The sequence below is a fragment of the Aulonocara stuartgranti genome (assembly GCF_965226115.1).
Source record: "Aulonocara stuartgranti genome assembly, chromosome: 9".
In the NCBI taxonomy this organism is placed as follows: domain Eukaryota; kingdom Metazoa; phylum Chordata; class Actinopteri; order Cichliformes; family Cichlidae; genus Aulonocara; species Aulonocara stuartgranti.
The window spans coordinates 12,048,420-12,071,350 of record NC_138960.1 but is presented as its reverse complement, the minus strand read 5'-3'; the positions used below and the strand labels follow the sequence as shown (position 1 = coordinate 12,071,350).

Genomic DNA, 22,931 nt, shown 5'->3' with positions numbered 1-22,931 from the left:
GATTATAATAGTGGTAGGATTATACCGCACTGTTAATGTCAGGTGGCCGGGTCATGCAGGCCTCTACAAATGGCAGAGAGGTGTTAGCAGGCTCCCAGCACCGAGAAAGGAGATTAAAACAATCTGCTTAACTATTCTGGAGGTCTGGAAACAAGCTGTGTTTGCAACCACAGCAAACAGTCTGTAGAATATGCAGAGTTATTTTGTTGTTATTGGCGATCAATCTACAGTACAGGTGCTCTTCTGAGGTAAGTGACAATTTAAGTTGCACTGTGTCCTTTGGATTATGGTGGAAGTATGTGGAAACAGTGAATGGATAGAGAATGTCATCATGATTGGAACTAAACTAGATTAAATGTATGGTGTGGCTGCACAGACAGTGTGGGATTTCATTTTATTTTATTTTGGGGGGATTGGCGTTAACCAGAAATTGTAGCGAAAGAGCGTTTGACAAGTCTATAATTGTAAATCTGACCATGTCAAGGTCTTGAGCTCATTAACCTCATTACTAAGCTACTGCTAGCTTTCACATGGATTTCTCACCAGATGAATGGACCGACTTGTGAGTTCATCGACAAAATTTAGCCTTTCAAATGCAAATTGCATTTTAGAGTCATGAGTAGTTTTGTAAGACAAAAGTTAGCCTTACTTGGCCCGTAAGATGTTTTATGGTCTGGTTCAATACAGATTTACTGGCTATAGCCAGCCCCTGCGGGGGTGAAAAGGAGGCACCATGGGGGCAGGAAGACAGGTCAGACTCCTGCTGTGGAAGAACTGGACCATCCGCAGGAGGCAAAGGGTAAAAGCTCCACACTCCAGTTGTCCCAGTAAAGGCTAAGCTATGCCTCCAGAGCTTCTGACCCCACCAGTTCACACATTACTAAATATATCTTTCATTTTTTTAATGCATATTATACAGTGCAAGTCTTTTTTTTTATGCGAGCCCAGAATATACTTAAAAACTAACGCATCTTTACTGATTTTGTCCCAAACTGGGGTTGGTAAGAGTGGAGAATTTGTCAGATTGATAGAAACCACAACTAAAACTGGAAAACCTGCTCATTTAAAAGATGTTGTCTGTTTTAACCAGGTACGTTTGTTCATGGAGATCTTGTGGCCTGTTATGCTGTTCATGGGGCTGGTGTGGCTACGAAAAGTAAATCCACTTTATCGCCAACATGAATGTGAGCAAACAGTTCTTCGCTGGAAAATATTAGCACAGCCCGCTGAGACAGAAAAACAATATCCTCTGTATCTAGTGCAATTCATAAATGTTCTCATCCGCCTCAGGTCATTTCCCCAATAAAGCCATGCCCTCTGCTGGGGTCCTGCCATGGATCCAAGGAATCTTCTGTAATGCCAACAACCCTTGTTTTCAATACCCCACCCGTGGTGAATCTCCTGGCCTGGTGTCCAACTACAACAACTCCATGTAAGCATCAACTGTAGGCTGGCAGTGGGAAGAGTTTTGGATTCGTATTAAGTGTCTGATCTAAGATGAACAGGCAAAATTATTAAGTCGAGTGAAAGAGATGAATCTAGGTATTTAGCCTTAATAATAATTGTTAATATTATGGCCTTCCTCCTCAGATTGGCTCGGTTCTATTCGGATGCTGAAGAGCTTCTTTTTACGGACCCAGAGTTTTTGCAGCTTGGTCGCCTATGGAGGGAGCTCAATGCTATGAGCAACTTCATGGACACGCTACGTATTCATCCTGAAAAAGTCTCAGGTCAGTGCTCTGGGCTTTCATCAACATCCAGCAGAAGCCTTTAGAAGTAAATCCACGGTCAGAAAGGTTCATTTATAAAGTTCTTTCATTAAAGCAGTGGAATAAAAGCTTTTTTCTGAACAATGGTTTAAAATAAGTAGTTTATTGAAATCTTTATATACTCCATGAATACAATCAATATCAAATCAGTCGTGCCTCTTGCAGATCATACAACACGGGTGTCGTTTACTTCAGACGCTTTTGCTTTTTTTAGGGGTATTGTGACTCATAAGATGTTGATCTTTTAAAAGTTGAACACGTCGCCTGGTAATCGCAGTTTACATCACACCTCACATTCTTTCCCATCAGTCTGTCTGTGGTGTCTGCGTGGAGTAACACGATTACATCACAACGGTTTAAGACCGGCTCGCAAAGTAAGCTGCTTACTTTTGCTGCTAGCACGCTGTTTATTTGGTGGGAAAGCAATTCATATACCACCCCTCACACTCCCAGAAACACTCATCCCATCTCAAGGGCCTGCATGCAGACTGCGCTCTGTTCATATATACGTGTGCACTGTACATATGCCATGCTCCCCTACTGGCAAAATAAACCTTTATGATGGGAGTGGAATGGAGCTGAGTGCATTCCAGGCTTTGAATGATTATGTCTGGCTGCTCTCTGTGCTGCCACTTTCATGCAGAAATATGTAGATGGACTAACCAGAGGTGGGACCAAGTCATTGTTTTGCAAGTCTCAAGTAAGTCTCAAGTCTTTATCCTCAAGTCTCAAGTCAAGTCTCAAGTAATGTCAGGCAAGTCAGAGTCGAGTCTCAAGTCACTGGTGTAAAAGTCCGAGTCAAGTCACAAGTCTGAAACTTTGAATTTCAAGTCCTTTCGAGTCTTTAAAAAAACAAACGAAAAAATAATGTTGCAGTTATGCTAAATGTAAATATTAGACCATGTAATTTTAAAATCTGTGTTTTTCTCAACACATACAAAATAGTGAACTTAGAAAATATACACAAATTGTGAAATTGCACCTCTTTAAAATGCAGCTCAATTAAACTTAGCTCCAAGAATAATTTTCACCGACAGTTCTGAGATAAGCTGCATGTTATTCTTGGATGCGGTTGTAGGACCAGCTTTAAAATCGCATGACAAAAATATCATACACATTAAAAAAAACTGTATCACCAACGTAGCCTGGACAACATTTGCTAGTTAGATGAAGTCAGCTATCTCATCGTAGCATATTTATATGCATATTTATAATCATACGGTTCTTGGAGTGAGTGCATACACTCATGAAGTTTAGTAACTTCCGGTCACTGCAACAAGCCCAGGTACAGTTTACCGACGGATGGGTACAGGACCTTGAAATGCACCGTGTAGAAAGTAAAGACCATCGTACGTATCATAAGTTTACCAGTCTCACAAATCGTCTTCATAAATACACATTCGTTAACCGTTTATTAATAGGACCTTTGAGCTCAACGGTAATTAATTAGTAGGGGAAATAATTTCTGGTAGCATCACAGAAATGTAGCAGTGACAATAATATTGTATGCTGTAATCGTACTGGGCAATTAGTGATACAAAAAACCTGTTTTATCCTGTGAATAAAAGTATGTGTTTTTGTCAATGTACCATAATAACAGAAGCGAAACGCAATATTGTGTCAGGACAATTTACTATTTATGCACAATAAATAAAGGAGCATAGCGCGACAATTTCTGTTCAGCGCCAGACTTGCTTGTAACCTATATCACCAGTTATGTTGTGAAAATGACGCATTAACTACAACAGCAGACTGACCTTCGTGTAAATGCTTGGAGCAGACTAACCTGTGAGCTGGAGTGTTCTAGGACGTTATATTTGATCTTTGAATGGCTGCAATCCAGTCGCCTCTTTGTTACTTCGGAAACATGGCTCGAACAATTTCTCTTCAACGACGTAATCCGATAACAACCGATCTCTTTACCCGTCGGCTTCCCGTGGCTGTCATGCGACCGGCTATTGCAGTTAATAACACAACAGCTTCTTGACATTTTTGTGTTTCTTTTTATCGCTGTGTGACTGATTTTAATTGAAAGCCTGCGTGCGCTAGTACCGCTTGCCACGAGTTCCCAGAATCCTTTGCGGTTCTACCCGTGAATGACGTCACATTTTCAATCTCCATATAATATGCATGTTAAATTTTATATTTGGGGTAAAATATCAAGTCTTTTCAAGTAAACCGGTTCAAGTCCAATTCAAGTCCCAAGTCATTGGTGTAAAAGTCCAAGTCAAGTCACAAGTCTTAGAACATTTTTTCAAGTCAAGTCTAAAGTCATAAAATTAATGACTCAAGTCTGACTCGAGTCCAAGTCATGTGACTCGAGTCCACACCTCTGGGACTAACAGAGCTAACAGAGATCCACATCCACATTCCACTCGTGTTCCCATGAGCCCCGGGAAGGAAAACTAAATCACGTTGAGAATAAAGTTATATAAATGACGACTGTGACTCATGGATATTAAACAGGAAAATAGTCCGACCTCTTTTTCACACATCTGGCATTATTAGCAAGCAGAATCATGATCCACGTGCACTGTTGTGCCAAACATATTTGCTTTGCATTTTACATTGTGAGCCACGCGCAGCTCATTTTGATGTTAAGTGGGCTGGATGAGTAAAACTCACCTTTGTGTAAGTGTAAAGATTCATTCAAAGATTCAATTTCTAAGATGTCTTAATATAAGAAAAATCAGTGCAGTTTCAACAGTACAGACTTTCTACACAACAAGGAAATGTTGCTGTAGAATTATTCCTTAGACCCTTCTGTAACTATGAAAAAGAAAGTTTTTATCAATCGAAAGAAAATATCCTGTTTTTTTTGTCTTTTACTGCTCAGATAACTTAATTACTTAATGTTGGGGGGTCTTTATCAACAGGAAATGCTATAAAATCTATGAAAATATAGCTAAAACTCCAAGATTTAACCTCTCATTTACTTTTTCCAAAGCCATTGGAGTCTTTGCCGAGCTGATTCTGGCTCCCATGCCTTATGTTTGACAACCCTGCTCAATTGGCTTCTCTTATTACTCTTTTTCATGTTTGATTTCATTTTACGTATTTGTTATTCACATTAGTATATGTGCATTTTAGGAATTCCAGAGTTCACAGGCAGGGAGTGGCAGAAGTGATCAGGAACGAAAAAAAAGAGACAGAGGAGGAGAAAAGAAAAAGGGGAAAAATAAGGAAATATTTGAGATTAAACCTCTTGGCTAAAACATATTTAGAATTGTCTTGATACAGCATTTACTGCTAGTATTTTTCTTTAATGACATCAATAACACACACACACACACACACACACACACACACACACACACACACACACACACACACACACACACACACACACACACACACACGTTTCAGCTTTGTTTGTTTAATTTGTGTTTATCTCAAACCATGTTCATCAGGGGCACAGCCTGGATAAAAGCCAAAACAGCACTTTGCCTGGCAATGCAGCCTTCATTCATGCACAGACAGGCTACTGGAAATTGTGTCATTTAATGAAACACATTTGTCACAACTTGCCCAATATGTGTTACTATGAAACTAAGCTTTTTCCAACTTGTCCAGTTTATCCAGTTCCATATCAAACAGCGAACAGTTATCTATCTAGCCATGACAGTCATTCACCGTGAAAGGTTAAAGACAGTTAAAGACATGAAACCGTTCTTATGATTTTTCCATTACACCGACTGCCTCTGTTTGTCTACAGGTCGAGGGGTAAAAGTGGAGACTATCCTGAAGGATGACGAGACTCTGACGTCATTCCTCCTCAGAGACATTCCTCTGACTGAGTCTGTAGTGTATCATCTAGTTAATGCCCAAATCAGGCCTGAACAGGTACGCGGGTGCTCACACACATGCATAAACACACGCACACAGCCAAGGGTACACAGTGTGACATTTTACCATTAAGAAGTCAAGACACTGATATTGCTTCATACCACCAAGGCAAGGATTCTGGTGGAGTACAGTATGGAACACAAATGGTAATATGACACAGTAAAGGAAGAAAAACAAGGGAAATATACAGGCGATCAGTGGTCATGACAACTGCAAATTAACCATCATGAAATTGACCACGGCCCATTGTTAGTCAGTAGTTAGCAGTTTCAGTCATCATGCAAATGTTTATAAAGCTGGGGAAACTTGCAGCCAGCTGAGACTGAAGATGCCACTTGGATGTCCAGATGTATCCAAATACAGATGAACAGGACTTGGTTACCTGGGTGATTAAGCATGCATCACGACAATATACAGATGTTTAATTCAAGACATAGAATAAAAGCTAACAGACAAAAGACGTCACGGCGCAGTGACATACACATCAGATTGCTTCTGTTTTTGCTGATGTCATCTGAATCTGCATAAATCTGCTTTTTTCCAGTTTGCTTTTGGAGTCCCGGACTTGCATTTAAAAGACATTGCGTGCAGCCTCAACTTGCTCGAGCGATTCCTCATTTTCCCCAGCCGTCGAGGACTCTACGCAGTTCGCAACGCCATGTGCATCCTCACTCCACAGCGACTACAGATCATTGAGTACAAATTCTACGCCAATGTCGACTTTTTCAAACTTTTCCGGCTGGTGAGTGTTAGTTTTGTTCTTGATTTTAGAGAGCTGACATGGAAATCACCAAGGATCACTGGCTTACCTTTTAAAAAATAGTTGCACAATTTAAATTTCATTCTGGCTCAGTTAAACTGGGAGCACTCAGTCTGTAATTACATCTTTATACCTTTGACTAAACTATCTATTGTGCACTGAATGGATACACTTAATACCACAATTTGGCAGTGATCTGGTTGGTTCATGAATAGGCCGTATAGAGCTGTATTTGGATACATCCAGTTTGGGATCTTGCCATGTTTAAAAATTCATTTGGGTAAGTCAGCCATGTGCTGGCTAAGCGACTTGAGGTCAAGCTGGCAAAGGGCAGTGTAGGATTTGCCAGGATATGATTTCAAAAACAGTTATCAAACAGTATCATAAACTGCTGTGTTTCTAATTCTTACATACATGTAGTTGGCAACCAACAAAAACACACTTGAGTAAAATATGAAGTAAATGAAGTAATCAAGTAACATGACTAGATTGTACCACGAGTTTCTAGTATATTGTAAAAACAACAAGAGAAAAACAGTAAGCGGTACCGTCATGTTTACCATGATGCATGATTATCCACCTTCAGCTCAGTATGTCCCATCATGCTTTAGCACGTTTTGTGTTTTAGACTCTGATTGCACTGCATTCATAGTTTGTCCTCCAGATCAAAACCCAACAAGCTGACACACGCCTATTGCCGCCTGACATACCTCCTGTTCAAAGTCAGGAGATGCAAAGGATAAACAGATGTTAGTATTTTTATTAGAGCTATGACTCATGGGGTGGGGCAAAACAAAAATTCTCTGGGAAATGCAAAAAGCAAAGCAAACAAGGCGTCGTTCCCCAGGAATGTACAATGTCAAATACACTACTTTGTGTGGTGAAAGATGGCTTTAATTTTTCCTTATGTATTTGATGAGCTGTAATTACCTCATAAAAATGAAGTGTCTATCAACATGCTTTAAGTAGGCAGTAGTGATACAAACAGTTTGTAAAGGAGCAAGCTTTGGCCAGCGAGACAGACTTAGCCTCTTTCTTTGATTAGCTTAGGTTAGAGACAGTGCTTTCTTTAGAATAAGTAAGAGTGAGAGTAAACACAAACCATAAAAAAGCAGCTGAAAACAATGGACACCCTCTGCCTTATATTCATCCAGGTGCAGGAATATGGGACTGGGCCAAGTGATCTTAACTGTATGAACCTGTCTGTCCGCTAATTCTTTTAAGCCTCAATCCCTGTGTTCTTGCCACTCTGTCCACTCTTAATACCATTATTTTTAACCTTATCCTCCATTGTTTGTTGTGTAGTTTGACTTCAGGCACAGGAATAGCTTAAAATATTACTGCCTTGCTTTAGAAATGAATTTCACTCAAACCACACATCCTCCCATTTAGTGTCCGCGTGCACTGAGATAGGAACATATGTCAAAGCGGAAGGATGTTTCCACTGGTGATTCTGTGTCTTGGCCTTCTTCTGCTTCCTGAACCTTTAGCCTATTGTGTTGTGAACTTTCTGGAAGCTCTCTCGGCAAACCAGCAAGATCCTTGGTAGAAGGTAGTACTCAGATGAACATAAGAGAAGGGTTTTACAGATGGTTTTCAAAATTCTGTTTGCATCACATAATATCACCATGTCCTCATAAGACAGTGGCTTTATGGGAAATGTGTTCATTTTGAGAAGTACAATACTGGAAGTTTACAGCTTTTGTATGAATGCAAAAGCAGAAAATGTTCATTCATTTGTATTTCTCATTAGCTTCCTCTTGTACTGGACAATCACTCAAAAGGCATCGACATTCACTTCTGGGTCCGGGTTGTCTCCTCTGCCTCGGACAAACTGAAAGAGGTAAGCCCCGGCTCCAGCAGCTCAATTCAAAAGTTCACCGCCTGCTATTTTTAGTTGTCAGGAAACAGTTGCTTCCTCTGGCCTGGCTTTTTACGCAAACAGACAGTAGGGGGATATTATCTAGTGCGTATAAGGAAGGCTAAATTCAGAACATGGCATTTTAGCCCCCCAAAAACAGCAAAAGCAGATAGATCATCATTATGGGACCGTTCACTGGAAAAACGCCCCCCAAACATAGCAAAAAAGACCTAGGCTGCAAGGACAGGTAAAAGTCTCCAATCAGCATAGATTAAAAAACCCTGGTGATGAATGATTGTGTTAGTGTATGTGTTTCTCTCACTAAAAAGTCTATGAACATGATTTTTCACTTATTTTAATTGCTGTCATTGGAAAAACAATTTTTTCACACCGTAGTAGGCCTCAGCTTAGTGATTGCCAAAGAGCCAAATTTATTGTACGAGTGTGACTTAAAGTTAGAATTAGGCGTGCTCACAAACTACCATTTATGTCTGTATGTGGAAATACTGTTTTGTTTGTTGTGGATGTTTCCATGGGACATTCATTGAAACTGACAGTCTGGCATCCTGTTGGCGAGACACTTGTCTCTCTCAGGACTATAGAGAGCGTATGATCCAAGTGGAAGGCATTAAAATAAACTCATTCTTTCTTCTTTTTTAAAATTAGACATTAAATATTTGTCAAAAGTTCCAATAATTGTTGAGTTATGCACCTGCCAGCTGTTATTTAGATATATCATAACTGACTAATGTTGATACGTATGCTAATCATGTGTAAAGGATACGGGATATTTAGTCCTCTGTAGAGGGTAGCTTGATATAACAGAGCCCCCTTTCTCTTTTTATATTTATTGTATGTATTAAGATCTGTAAAAATCTTTTTTTTTATAATATTGCACATGTCAGTTTTAAGTAATTTAATATCTCAGACACTAAAACGTTTAACAAGTTAATATGGAAGATGTAGAAGACTGCAGCCGGGTTACACAGAATCTCGAGGATATTTTTAATGCAGTGTTTTAGTGGCTGTGCTGACCCTGTAATAAGAGGATAAAATATATGGACAAAAGTACACATTACACCTACAGGAGCTGCTCAGCCAGGAAGCTGCTGGCACACAGTTTTTGTGATGATAGTAGTGCGAGATGAGGTTTGGAACATCTGGCCACTTTTATGCACTTCCATTTACTGTTTACAGCTGATCATGGAATATCTAGGAGGGAAGAAGGGCTTTAACAAATGTTTGTAAAGGCAGACTGGCTAGTGCCTGATTGTATACACTCTGGCAATGGAGCTGAAAACACCTGAAGGTGTATACTTTTTCCCATCAGGTGCATACTGTTTACACCTATGACAGAAACTGGATGTGTAAAAAACACATTTACACCAGCCTATTTATAGATTTCTGCTGAACATATCTTTATCATTAGATAACTGCTAGATTATATCTAAAAGTTTTCATCTTCTTTTTTTGTTTGTTGAAGCTTGAATGATTCTTCTTATCTCTCTGCAGTTGTTCCAGAAGAGTAGCTTCAGGGAGCTCATCCAAGTCGTGACTCCTCTCTTCCAGAAAAATCTGTCTTTCAGGGAAGTGATGGCTGCCGCCTCCAGCCTTGTATGCGGGTACACTGAGGGGGCTTTCTCCCGAGTCACCTCCTTTAACTGGTATGAAGACAATAACTACAAAGCCTTCCTGGGTATCGGCACTGGGTGGGCACAGGACCGTTACACATATGATAACAGCACCAGTGAGTACACCATGTGTATGTGTGTATATGTGTGTATGTATGTGTTAGTCCCCGTAGGGAAATTGCTCCTCTGCATTTAACCCATTCACCTATTGAAGCAGTGGGCAGCCACCAATGCAGCGCCCGGGGAGCTGTGTGTAGGGACGGTACCTTACTCAGGGGTACCTCAGGGTAGCCGTTCAGTAGAGTCGAACCCACGACCTTCCAATCATGAGGCAGCTACTCTACCTATTGAGCTATCCCTGCCCGTATACATATACATCTGTATTACCTTGTATGACAGACCAAACTAAAAGTACTGTTCTTGAGACTGCTGCCGTTCTTTTTTGGAGTAACCTTTAGTTTGCAAACCCTCTAGTTTTGTATAAGAGTTGTGATTTTAACCCACTTTGCTGATTTGCAAATTCTCTTAAAAGCCATATACAAATATGGAAGTTTCTTGGAGAACTGGGCTCAGATCTTCTGTGGATTTAGCACATGGTCTCCCAATACTTTTTTCTCTTCATGCTGTGGAAGGAAGAACTCCAGCAATGTGTTGACCATGATAAGAGGCTTTTTTGTTAGATCATCACCTACTATAAAGTTAATCCAGTTATCCATAATCCAGTTAACTATAAAGTTAAAGCCAGTGTTGCTGGAGTTTTCAGCTGTCAGTCGTGTTCCTGCTTTATGCAGTTTGGAAGTGGAGGAAGTTGCAGCAGCATTTCTTTACTTTCACCGTCTCTGCATGTGGATTGCCCATTGTCAGCTGGATAATGGGCTAAAACAATGGATGGATTGATGCATGGCTGAATGACTGAAAAACTGGCTGCTCTCATCTTTATCAGCAAATTTTAACTTGATCTCCACCCTGCCCAACCTATGCAACACATTTAGATGAGCATAAAAATAATTATGCACTCTGTAATTGGTTTCCAAATAATTCTTTGTGCCATGGCATCTTTGATAGGGTTCTGTTTAAGTGCCTAGCTTGACCAATATTGCAACAGCTTTTACATAACAAATAATCTTTCCCTTCAGCTCCTTTCTGCAATGACCTGATGAAAGAACTGGAGTCCAACCCTGCCACCAGGATTGTGTGGAACTCTGTGAAGCCCATGCTGATGGGACGGATCCTCTTTGCCCCTGACTCTCCAGCTGTCAGAAAGATCATACAAAATGTAAGCAGCATTTAGGAGATGACAGGTGGAGCTCATGGTGTCAAACCAAAACCTTGTTCTATGGAATAAAAACAGCTTTTAAATTGTTTTTAATGAGCTCTGACTGGTGATTCTGTGTGTTTTTATGCAGTTTTTATATCCAGCTTTATATCTATTCAAAGTAAAGTATGTTTGGCTAATAAATGCACCTATTTGAGCAGTTCAAAGGGAGGTGTTTTATAGGATGGCTGATAGGAGGACTTTGGCAGCAACAGTTGAGATATTTTATTATAATTCAGCCACATGTGCTTCAGAGATTTCAACTATAGCAGGTATGTTGTATTGATTCACATAACACAGGTGCCATACAGTCAGCAAGTTAAAGCGTAGCTTGATGTATTTAATGCCTGGTAGATTCCAACTCTGATACTAATACGTGAGGGATTTATTGCACATTTTGTACATTTTAACAGTGAATACTCGAAATAACTTGGCAGTTAACAGGATTGAACCAAGTAAAGAGACATAGTTAAAACATCTAAAAAACTGAAAATTTCTTGTATCACAGATAACCCCCTTTAGATGATTTGTTTTACTCAGTAACCTCCATGTCTTTGTTTGTCTTTTGGAGCAGCGTCCACTGTAGTGAACAATGCATTTTCCTTCAAAAGGGGATCAGCTTTCATCAAGTCATGTCCAACCTTTTGTGTCTAGATGTAGATACGTGTTGGTCAAAGGCCTTTGAGGGGCGGGGGTGGGTTGGTAGCGGTCATGGATGGTTTGATCGCAATGCAAGAGCACAAGCTGATCGGCTATGGTGAAACCACGGCGCAGTCTAATGGCGCCGTGGCCTTTTTAACTGTTGTGTAAGCAACAAAGTGTCTCCTTAAGGATGTGTGATCGGACACAAAAGAGACACACAAAAACGTGCGTTTCCCCCTTCCCAACCTTTAATGACCTCTTTGTTTTCCTCTTCTCTCAGATTGCGAACTTGATTGGTCTAGGAATGTAATGAGCAAGGGGTTAATCCATTACTTTACAAGACTGAAAACATAGCCTCTATAGGCTCTTTGTTGTCATGCTCTCAGCTCCTGTCATGCATCAGTGTGTTTCATAAGAAAGCGAAGAACCATGCGCTTAAACATATGTTATCACGCTTTATGTGACTGCCCTTGTTTTATGTAAGCCACGTAGGTCTTGTCTGTACTGTATCCTGCTGTTACCGTGCTTATTTTTCATTTGTTACACTGTAAGAATTTATCTTAAAGTGCAAAGTCACATACTTCAGAGCCTTCTTTTTACTGGAAAGCATAGATAGAGGCGTATTTATTCTGTGAGGGCACAATCAACATCCACTTTTATCTTTACAGTGTCTCTTACATTAGATGCATCATATGTGCTGCTGTGTCTGTATAGATATTCATATTCAAAGTTGCACGTCAGCTACTCGAAAGATACTTTGATTGCTTTCTTTGATAAAATTATGGAACTAAGTAATCCCCCCTAGCTCCCTTGTTCTCCCCTTTTGCCTGCTGTTTTCAAACTGCCTCATGGGCTGAGGAAGCACTCACTTGTGGGAACCTGACTGGGATTCACTGGGCAGGCTGAATGCATTCAGCCAGTTGTCACCAACAGCCTCCATTGTCACCCCAGCTCCATTGTCCCCATTGTCACCCAAAATCAGACACACACAAGGGGAAGGCGTTTAATTGGGTGTACTCTTGAGTGCTTTCATCCCCCACTGCACACGGCTGAATGCTGAAGTAGCCAGCCTTGGGTGTGTGCCACACAAAGCACTGTAGCGTACCCATACGCACATTCAGGGTTTTAACGATAAGCGTGTGGTAAATATTTGTTGCACAGTTGCCGGTTATCTATACAGGCCGACAGGAATTCTTTGTGTGAGAATGTGTGTGTTGTCTTTGCTGATCCTGTTTTCACAGGGAGTTTAATGTGGGAATGGTATGTAGCGGGAGATTAGGAGATCTGTGACAGAGTGTGTGTTTGAATGTCTGAATGTTGTGTACACACGTGCAGATTTAATGAATTCTTCTGTATATTGTTTGAACTGTGGTTGTGTTTGTACCTGTTCCTATGTTACTGATTGTTTTTCCATTAAGATATGGGGAACAGTTTGAATAGATTTGCCTCGCTTTGGCTAACGCTTTCCAACTACTGACATGCACATTTGCATGTCTCCCGTAGGCTAACACTACCTTTGAGGAGCTGGAGAGGCTGAGGACTATGGGGAAGGCCTGGGAAGAAGTTGCTCCTCAGATCTGGGCTTTCTTCCAAGATGGAGTCCAAGTCAAGATGGTCCGGGTAGGGTACTGTGTGAATGAAAAGGTGTCAGTGATTGAGGCTCATTTAACATCAAAAGATAACCACAGAGTAGATTAACAAAATATTAATGTCCTAATAAAGTGACCTGTCTTCAACAATCTAGTACCTATCAGTCTAATAACGTTAGATAACAGTAACATTATTGCATGCTTTGTTCTTGTCTTGGCAGGATTATCGTGTTCCTACTGGTTCTTGCTTCTGTTAGTGGGGAAAAAATAGTTAAGTAAGTGTGATGACCCTTCTTCCTTTCATTTCAGGACACCATCCGTAATCCTTCTGTGATGGATTTCATCGACCGGAGTCTGGAGATGGCGCCTTTCTCCTCCAAACACATCCTCAACTTCCTGCACAGCGGCCCCCCAGAGGAACGCCCAGATGACGTGCCTGATTTTGACTGGCGGGACATCTTCAACCTTACAGACCGGGTGATTCGGATGCTTAACCAGTATGGGGATGTGAGTGGCTGTTGCTTTTTTCTTGGGGAATTTAGCATTTCCTTCCTGCGGTCACCTCTCCAGTACCAGTCTTCTGTTTTTGTGAAGTGTGTATCAGTGTGTGGAATTATACTGACTTGTCAAAGGGAGCTTGGCGTTTCTAGATGAATCCAAAGTGTCAGAATAATTTTTGCAGAGTGTTTTTTTTTTACCTTTTCACCTGTCTGACTTTGACAGTAAGAGTGCAGACTGTTGTGCAATTTTCACTTCACCTGAAAAGGTGACAGGCTTTTTCATGACATAATCCAATTATCCACAGGTCCTGTCACCCGCTGATTTCAGTGCCCTGGTTACCTAACCGCTACGTGCTCAATGCAACCCTTGACATGATCTAAACATTTAGATAGTGTCTCTGGGAACTGTAATTTGTCCCCCTGTCCAAAGACATGGAAATCCACCCAGGTGGGCCTGAGCCAGAGCAGCAAACTGGCTGTCAAGTCTCTTTTGTTTACTGCTGATTGAGAGGGAGGGTAAAATAAAAGAAAAGCATCACAGACCATCTCTTGTGAGTGCCCTCCACTATGAGTGGGCCAATGTGTTTGAAACAAAGTTACCCATTTCCCTGTACAGGCTGAGCAGGATGAGAGGCCTATCACACTTGGGGGTGACACTGGGGTATCTGGGGGCATGGTTGGGTAGATCGTTGGTGCTCTGTGTTTTTGTCCAAGTTGAAGCTTACAGCACTTCTGTGTGACAGCGAGAGTGGGAACGATTGAGGCCGATTAGATACAGCTGTCACTCTCTCCACCATCCTTTATAAAGAGGCAACAATGAACGTGAGCTTGATGGCTGGCCGAGTCAGGTTGGTGGCACGCATTCAGATCTCACCACCCAGTTGGGCTGCAGTGTTGTTAGTTGGATGCTTGATTAAATGAAGGGGAGGCCTTTTGGATATGGAGTAGTTTTCAGTACGTGTTCTGGATAATGGGTTTATAAATGCATACTGTAGATGAATATACGTGGATGCATATGTGTGTTTGCACACAAAGAGGTAAATATTTTTGCTGTGGCGGGATCCCTTTTGAAACCAGGCTCTCCCTATTTGCATTCACTTACAGTGAATCGCTGTATCAGACACGGTTTTCAGTGAAGAGACAACCACTGCAATGCCACTGCACATGTGTGAAGATACACACGTCTTTGTGACTCACTAGCCTCTGTTGTCTTTAACATTCGAGCTATTCTGTTAGGTTTGGTTTGAGTAATGGCAGTATTTGTCTGTCCCTATGGAGCAGCCACAAATGAAGTTTTGATATTCATAGTTCTCCAAACTGATTGAATTCAAGACGACTCTGGTAATGTACTTTTCTCTAGCACCACCTGCAGATTAAAATTTTCATTTTTGTAAAGACAGTCATGATTTTCAGTCATTTTTTTCCCTTTTGTCTTCTTATAACTTTTACTGAAGACTTTTACACCAGTTAAAAGTTTATCCTGTACGTTTTTATTCATTTGGTAAATGTTCATTTGATTTAACTTGTCGAGGTTCCAAACCTTATTGACCATAAAGACAGGTTAGGATTAAACACAAAGTGTTTATACACCATTTTGCATTTAATCATCATTATTAATCTCTGGTGGAGGTTTCTTCCTGTTAAAAGGGAGTTTTTCCTTCCCACTGTCGCCAAATGCTTGCTCATAGGGTGTCGTCTGATTGTTGGTATCTTTACCTTTCAATGTAAAGCGCCTTAAGGCAACTGTTCTTGTGATTTGGTGCTATATAAATAAATTTGAACTGAACTGAATTTTTGATAAATGTTCATTGACTCCTCTGGTAAACTCAAGCATTGACGGCACGACCTGTTAGGAAACTTATTTTGAGTTTTTGAGTTGATGACTGTTTCTCTTCTGTTCCCTCTCTCGCTCCCAGTGTGTGATTCTGGATAAATTTGTGGCTCTGCCTGATGAGGATACCGTTACGTATCGGGCGTTAGGAATGCTGGAGGACAGAAAGTTCTGGGCAGGCCTCGTCTTTGTAAATATGTACTCCTGGACTACTAATCCCCCGCCTCATGTTAAGTTCAAGATCCGTATGGATATTGATGCAGTGGAACGCACCAATAAGGTCAAAGACAGGTTAGGATGAAATTCTACTTAATTTTTATTTAGTGTCGCACAGTAAACACATAGGAGCTAAATATGCGTGTATTCCTCAGGTACTGGGATCCAGGCCCCAGAGCTGATCCTATGGATGACCTCCGTTACGTTTGGGGTGGCTTCGCTTACCTGCAGGACATAATAGAGCATGCCATCATCAGGACACAGACAGGAAAGGAGCGGCCGCTGGGTGTTTACCTACAGCAGATGCCCTACCCTTGTTACGTGGATGATCTGTTAGTGGAATTATTATAATTAAAGAATGCAAATAATTACATTTAACAGTCATTGCAGATCATAGCTTTTACTTTCAAGGTATAGTAATAAATGATCTGTCCATGTGCCAAAACTGATCTGTCTTGGCAGGAAAGCTGACAACTTGTGAGATGTATGCAACAATCACTGCACATTTCTCACTTTTGCCCTCTTTGTCTTCCTTTAAAGCTTCATGCTGACTCTCAATCGCTGTTTCCCCATCTTCATGGTTCTGGCCTGGGTCTACTCTGTGTCCATGATTGCAAAGAGCATTGTTCTGGAGAAGGAACTGCGGTTGAAGGAGACCCTTAAGGCCGTAGGGGTCACCAACGGTGTCATTTGGTCCACCTGGTTTATTGACAGCTTTATTGTGATGGGCACTAGCACAGCTCTTCTTACGGCCATCATCATGGTGAGAAAAAAGAGCTTAGCTTTTTCTAGAAGCTCCTTTTGTGTCTGGGCTTTTATTCAACTCATCCAAGCAAATATCTGATTACCAACACCTCTCTCCTTATTTGCATGAAGTTACAATTTAACCATTTAGTTTTGCACCGCAATCTGGCATTTTACCAGAGGCAGTACGTGTGATTAAGTCAGTGCATCTGTTATATAACGCACCAGTAAATCATGACTTACACTGTGAATCATTACAAGTGTTTTACCTTGAAATAATAAATGGATAATAGTTTCTCACTGAGCCCATAAATCATTAATGAAATAACTGTGAATACTGTGATATCATGGGAATTATGTCAGTGTCTTTGCAGTAATGTGCCGGTGAATAATTAACACTTCTAAGCCACAACTTCTCTCATGTAGACAGCAAGTTACTCAGCAGGCACATTATTGTAAAATGGGCTGTTGTGACATCTAGTGGGAGTATTGTATAAAAAAACAAAAAATAAATATTAAAACTTCCAAATTATGTGTGAAAATTCACAAGTATTTCTTGTTTTTGTGGTGATTATTTATTAGCTCTTCTTATCTTATATTCTCAAAATTTTCAAAAGCTTCATAATGACCCAGTAAATTTGGTTTGGGGGAAATAAATGAGTCTTTCACTTACCCAAGCCATCAAATATTTATTTTAAAGACCATTTTTCTTCCAGTGTACAAGCACACTGAGCAGCTAAACATCATCCATGCACTTTTTTGCCTTAACTACAGGGAGGCAGGGTGTTGAACTACAGCAACCCGGTCATCCTCTTCCTGTTTCTGCTCACCTTCACCACGGCCACCATCATGCAGTGCTTCCTTCTCAGCGTCTTCTTCAACCAGGCAAACTTGGCAGCTGCTTGCTGTGGTATCATCTACTTCACCCTTTACCTTCCGCACATTTTCTGCTTCGCCTGGCAAGACCGCATCACCAAAGACATGAAGCTCCTGGTGGTGGGTGTCTCAAGTTGAAAGCATGCTTACTAATGATGACTGTTGTTTAGTTTTAGTTATAGAACAGGATTAGCTTATTCGAATCATTAATACTTACACACAGTATGTGTACCAACCACAGCTACTTCTGTTTCCTTACTTTTAACCCTGATGCAGACTTAGGAACAGACAATAGGAATAACACATGAGACTACAGATGGTTGATAGACTTGCTTTAAATGTCAAGCAAAGATAATCTTAGCACTGATTCCTTTCTCAGAGTCTACTATCTCAAGTGGCATTTGGGTTTGGGACAGAGTATTTGTCAAGGTATGAGGAGCAGGGTCTGGGTCTTCAGTGGGATAACATCCAGACAAGCCCCCTGGAGGGGGATGAGTTCTCCTTCCTCACTTCCATCTGCATGATGGGCTTGGACACAGTCCTGTATGGGGTTCTGGCGTGGTACCTGGACAATGTATTCCCTGGTTAGTGTGTAGGAGAATATTGAAGGGTCTTATTACAGCTATTTCATTATAAATAATTGTGTTCATTTATTTAATACGATTTATTTTCATCATAGGACAGTATGGAATTGGCCGTCCATTTTACTTTCCCTTTCTGCCCTGTTATTGGCTCAACACTGTGGCTCCAGCTTCAGGTACGTTTGCTATTATACATTTCCGGATGCTTTTTCGTGGGAGGGTTAAGTTGTTTGAGAGTGGGTATTGCAGACAGATAAGAAACAGTCATAAATCTAATATATTGTTTTTGTCATCTAGCAACAAACTAATTTAAATCTCATTTCCCAAAGGCAACACCAGAATGGAGTTGGATAAAAAAGGCTTTGATAATCTTGCAAACAAAGAGCAAGGAGAGCAAACAAAAGAAGAAGATGGAATCCATGATCAGGAGAATAGCCCAGAGAAAACCAAGGGTAAAGAGGATCCACCTTCCTGTGAGCATCACGACCAGCGTGAGAGGCTGGGGAAGGAGAACAAGCCCGAGAAGAACCAGGAGAAAGACGGTATAACGGATGGAGCAGCTTTACCACAGTGTATAAAAATACAACACGCTTCTACATTTAACTGTCTGCTACTTTCTCAATTTAAAGAACACATCTTACTATAATGATCGTAGCATACAGTATGTATACAAGTCTGTTCCCTCTAAACACATGAATCAATCTGAATGAAACGCACTTTATAACCTACAAAGGGTATCAGGATGATCAAAATCTGCTGTATGTTTGTTGTTTACATTGCAGGTGTGTTTTTCACTTCCAAGAAAACATAATTTATTCAACACCATTCACATGGTTACTGAACACTATCCTGTTACGCTAGTATTAATCCAGTACCATCTTTAGTGTCACTATTATTCATATTGATATGGTTTTTATCACTGTATACAGTGATATGATACATGATAATAACTTGATAAATCAACATACATGTCTGTGTTTTCATACGTGAGTGAACTAGCTTCCTCCCATAGGGTGCATTTTCGCCAGTACAGTTAATTATGTATTTTATGACTTGGACTTATGTAATGTTTCTCCAGGCAAACAGCTGATTTCAATGCAGGATTAGGGCTCTCTTTCATTGCATTCACTTTGGCCCTCATTTTCCATTTATCACTGTCAACATTACCTGTGTGGGAACTCAGTGTCCTTGTATGTGTTTGCACTTGCTGACATTTGTGAACGTACACAGCTAACCCTTCAGGTTTATGCTTAGTTAATAAGTGATGGAAACGTTTCCTTTGCACTGTATGGCATTCCAGTTGGCTGAGCTCATATGTTCCTTCCTGCTTTCATTTGGGAAATATTAAATTTTTTTTAAATTTACTGAAAAACATATATTCTGTCACTCTGTTTTGTGGAATTCAGTAGTTTTCATTTGTCTTGCATTATTAACTCCATATCCAGACAAATGAAAGAGATGAAATGTGTCTTTGGTGTCCACAGAGCAGCCTTACTTCGAGGCAGAGCCAGATGATCTAGTAAAGGGTGTCTGCATCAAGGACCTGGTCAAGATGTTCGGTAGTTGCTTCAGACCGGCTGTGGATGGCCTCTCCATCAGTTTCTATGAGAGCCAGATTACTGCCCTTCTGGGGCACAATGGAGCTGGAAAGACCACCACTATGTATGCCAAACAGTACATAGATGCCCATCGATGTATATCTATAGTCTAAAGAAAATATAATAATATCTGTTTTCTTCTCTCCTGTCTCTCCTAGGTCTGTCTTGACTGGTATGTATCCTCCCACCTCAGGGACAGCCACCATTTATGGGAAAGACATCCGCACAGACATGGACACTATCCGACAGTCTCTGGGAATGTGTCCTCAACACAATGTCCTTTTTCAGTAGTATGTACTTCCTCACATATTAATAACAGAAGTCGTTTTTGGACATGTTACATGAGCAAACAGATATAAAGATAGCACCGTACTGTATAGCTGGATCACTGTTTCCTTGTCTTTCTCTTGCTCTTTATCAGTATGACTGTGGCAGAGCACATCCTGTTCTACTCTCTGCTGAAAGGCCGTCCAATAGCAGAGGCTGAGGAGGAGGTGGAGAACATGCTGGAGGATCTGGGTCTTCCTCACAAGAGAGATGTACTGACCCAGAACCTTTCAGGTGTGTTTGGAAGCAGATGCACACATAGATCTATCAAAGCTCACTGTAATGCAGACTACACACACACACACACACACACACACACACACACACACACACACACACACACACACACACACACACACAATGATGTACTCCCCATCAATAAATGATGGTGTTCTGTTCAAGGGGGCATGCAGAGGAAGCTGTCTGTTGCTCTGGCTTTTGTTGGCGGGGCCAAGGTGGTGATCCTGGACGAGCCCACATCTGGGGTGGATCCCTACTCCAGACGTTCTATCTGGGACCTGCTACTCAAATACCGTGCAGGTAACACTGATCAATACTGATTTTAGACGAGTATGTAAGGTTTTTAAAATATTTATACCAATGTGTTGTATTTGCGATTGTTGATTGTACTAAGAAAACATTATTATGTGTTACACGAAAATATTCTGAGTACAAGAGTGCTCATACAGAGAATTAATTACCCAACCCGACTATTCACATTTGAAGAAATCTAAAATGAAAATCATTAAACACACTTAGCTCGACCTGTTACACAACATGGCCTGTAGAGGTTAGACGATGAATAAATCTGACTGGTTTGTCCAGACGGCCAGCAAATAATTAAGCTTAGATCCTGCACAAATCATTATAGCAACTAAACCACTACCAACAGCACGTATTACACTTTTCTGGCATACCTCATATCACCATCATAAACGTTAACCTTGCTGAACTAAAACTTTAAAGTGAAATATATAATAAATGATATATTTTCTATGACAACTGACAGATGCCTCCAGTATAACATGGATGACTGTGTTTAATATATTCTTAGGCGGGAAGGATTTATGACACCACAATCAGACCAGCTCCACTGAAATCGCCATAATAAAAACGAGTTATTACTCAGCTTTGAAAAGCTTTTCTTAAATCAAACGCATATTTCCATTATTCAGCCTCTCTTTATTAAATTCACTCTCTCTCTGCTGTTTGCAGGGCGCACAGTGATCATGTCCACCCATCACATGGACGAGGCTGACCTGCTGAGCGACCGCGTGGCTATCATTTCTCAGGGTCGCCTCTACTGCTGCGGTTCCCCAATCTTCTTAAAGAACTGTTTTGGTGCTGGCTTCTACCTCACTCTTGTACGCCGCATGAAGCATGACACTCTCAAGGTGGGAACTAAGGAAGAGGGAACCTGTTGTATATTTGTGCATTATCCTCTTTAAAGTTATAGATGTTGTAGTTTTGCAAATTAAAGTAAACCTGGTTTAAAGTTAAGTTCCTTCCTCCTTATAACATTTGTAAAACCCCCAACATTACAAAGAAAACACAGCGGGATTTCTTATTTTTCTGATGGTATATTTAACACTGCGACACAGCGATTTCTCATTAATATCTTGTTACGGTGTCCTTCAGCCTAGCTGTGACTGCACAGAGGATTGCTCGTGTGTGTGCTCGAAATGTTCGACATTTAAAGCGAACCGGGAGGAGAGTCACACCCCTGACAGACAGATGGATGGTAAGTCACATTTAGAAGACTTACCGTGGGAAAAGCTGGCCATTAATTCATTATATTATTAGTATATAATCACTTTGTTATGACGACACTATTGTCATTTTCGTTGAACCTGTTTTTAGGCTATTAATCTAATTATTAAGACTATAGGGCACACTCCCTTTGTCATGTTGATGAATAATACCTTTACAATGGATTGCAGTCACTCTGGTTACTGTATCTGCTGACAACACACCTAGAAACACCTTATATTCACTGTGAAATACTGTGACCTATAAAATTAAAATCATTATCATTAGTTAGTGTGAAAATTAAGTGCACTGAGTAACAGATTAAATGCAAAGAATAATGTGTAAAAGGCTGATTTAAGGCAAAATATATTTCTTATCTTATCTTCTTATCTGCAGGTAACATGGAAAGCATCACAGCCTTGGTCCATCATCATGTGCCCCAGGCCCGCCTGATCGAGGCTATTGGCCAGGAGCTCACCTTTCTTCTGCCCAATCGTAACTTCCAGCCCAGGGCTTATGCTAGCCTCTTCAGGGAGTTGGAGGAAACTCTCTTGGACATCGGCCTCAGCAGCTTTGGTGTGTCTGACACGTCGCTGGAGGAGGTGTGTGGAAAAAAATAACCCTGAAAGTAAAAGCAGTAGTTTCATGCAGTTACAATAATAGGAATAATATCAATAGTCATTTACATTTGCAAATTAACATTGTGACTCCATAAATAAAACTAGAAATAAAGAAGCAAAAAATAATTATTATATCTTTAAAAACCGGCAGTCTGTCACTGCCTGGCTGTCTCTGTAAAAAGATACATTTTATATGTTTTTTTCATTAAACTTTCTTCGTCTTATGTCCTGAAATTAAAACGGATATATTTTTTTTTGCAGATCTTTCTGAAGGTCACTGCAGATGGGAATGCAACCAAGAGGAAATGTTTTCAAGGTAAAGCATGAACAAACTGTAGAAAGAGCTCAATCTAGGGCAGAATTTTCTTTTCACCACTTCTTTTCTTCCTGTTGATTTATCAAAGCCTGATTGGAGCCTGACAGTTCTGATTGTTTTCTCAGTCCAACCGTGTCCACCTATAATCATGTTTTATGTC

General features: G+C 40.6%; 1 protein-coding gene across 2 annotated transcripts in view; it reads left to right on the top strand.

The window, feature by feature from the left end:
* Nucleotides 1–42: 42 nt before the first annotated feature.
* abca4a (ATP-binding cassette, sub-family A (ABC1), member 4a) overlaps nucleotides 43–22,931 on the top strand; it is a 32,949-nt gene continuing 10,060 nt past the window's right edge. For both annotated transcript variants that reach the window (XM_082545604.1, XM_082545603.1), the window contains exons 1-27: nucleotides 43–248; nucleotides 688–799; nucleotides 1,091–1,184; nucleotides 1,291–1,432; nucleotides 1,591–1,730; nucleotides 5,485–5,612; nucleotides 6,160–6,357; nucleotides 8,129–8,218; nucleotides 9,749–9,983; nucleotides 11,004–11,143; nucleotides 13,328–13,444; nucleotides 13,723–13,920; nucleotides 15,830–16,035; nucleotides 16,116–16,292; nucleotides 16,501–16,723; nucleotides 17,479–17,700; nucleotides 17,960–18,164; nucleotides 18,260–18,337; nucleotides 18,491–18,703; nucleotides 19,646–19,823; nucleotides 19,918–20,049; nucleotides 20,181–20,320; nucleotides 20,489–20,626; nucleotides 21,302–21,480; nucleotides 21,725–21,827; nucleotides 22,232–22,437; nucleotides 22,717–22,771. In XM_082545604.1, the coding sequence (XP_082401730.1) occupies nucleotides 734–799; nucleotides 1,091–1,184; nucleotides 1,291–1,432; nucleotides 1,591–1,730; nucleotides 5,485–5,612; nucleotides 6,160–6,357; nucleotides 8,129–8,218; nucleotides 9,749–9,983; nucleotides 11,004–11,143; nucleotides 13,328–13,444; nucleotides 13,723–13,920; nucleotides 15,830–16,035; nucleotides 16,116–16,292; nucleotides 16,501–16,723; nucleotides 17,479–17,700; nucleotides 17,960–18,164; nucleotides 18,260–18,337; nucleotides 18,491–18,703; nucleotides 19,646–19,823; nucleotides 19,918–20,049; nucleotides 20,181–20,320; nucleotides 20,489–20,626; nucleotides 21,302–21,480; nucleotides 21,725–21,827; nucleotides 22,232–22,437; nucleotides 22,717–22,771 (4,003 nt within the window). In that variant the 5' untranslated portion in view covers nucleotides 43–248; nucleotides 688–733. The remainder of the gene's footprint in view (nucleotides 249–687; nucleotides 800–1,090; nucleotides 1,185–1,290; nucleotides 1,433–1,590; nucleotides 1,731–5,484; nucleotides 5,613–6,159; nucleotides 6,358–8,128; nucleotides 8,219–9,748; nucleotides 9,984–11,003; nucleotides 11,144–13,327; nucleotides 13,445–13,722; nucleotides 13,921–15,829; nucleotides 16,036–16,115; nucleotides 16,293–16,500; nucleotides 16,724–17,478; nucleotides 17,701–17,959; nucleotides 18,165–18,259; nucleotides 18,338–18,490; nucleotides 18,704–19,645; nucleotides 19,824–19,917; nucleotides 20,050–20,180; nucleotides 20,321–20,488; nucleotides 20,627–21,301; nucleotides 21,481–21,724; nucleotides 21,828–22,231; nucleotides 22,438–22,716; nucleotides 22,772–22,931) is intronic.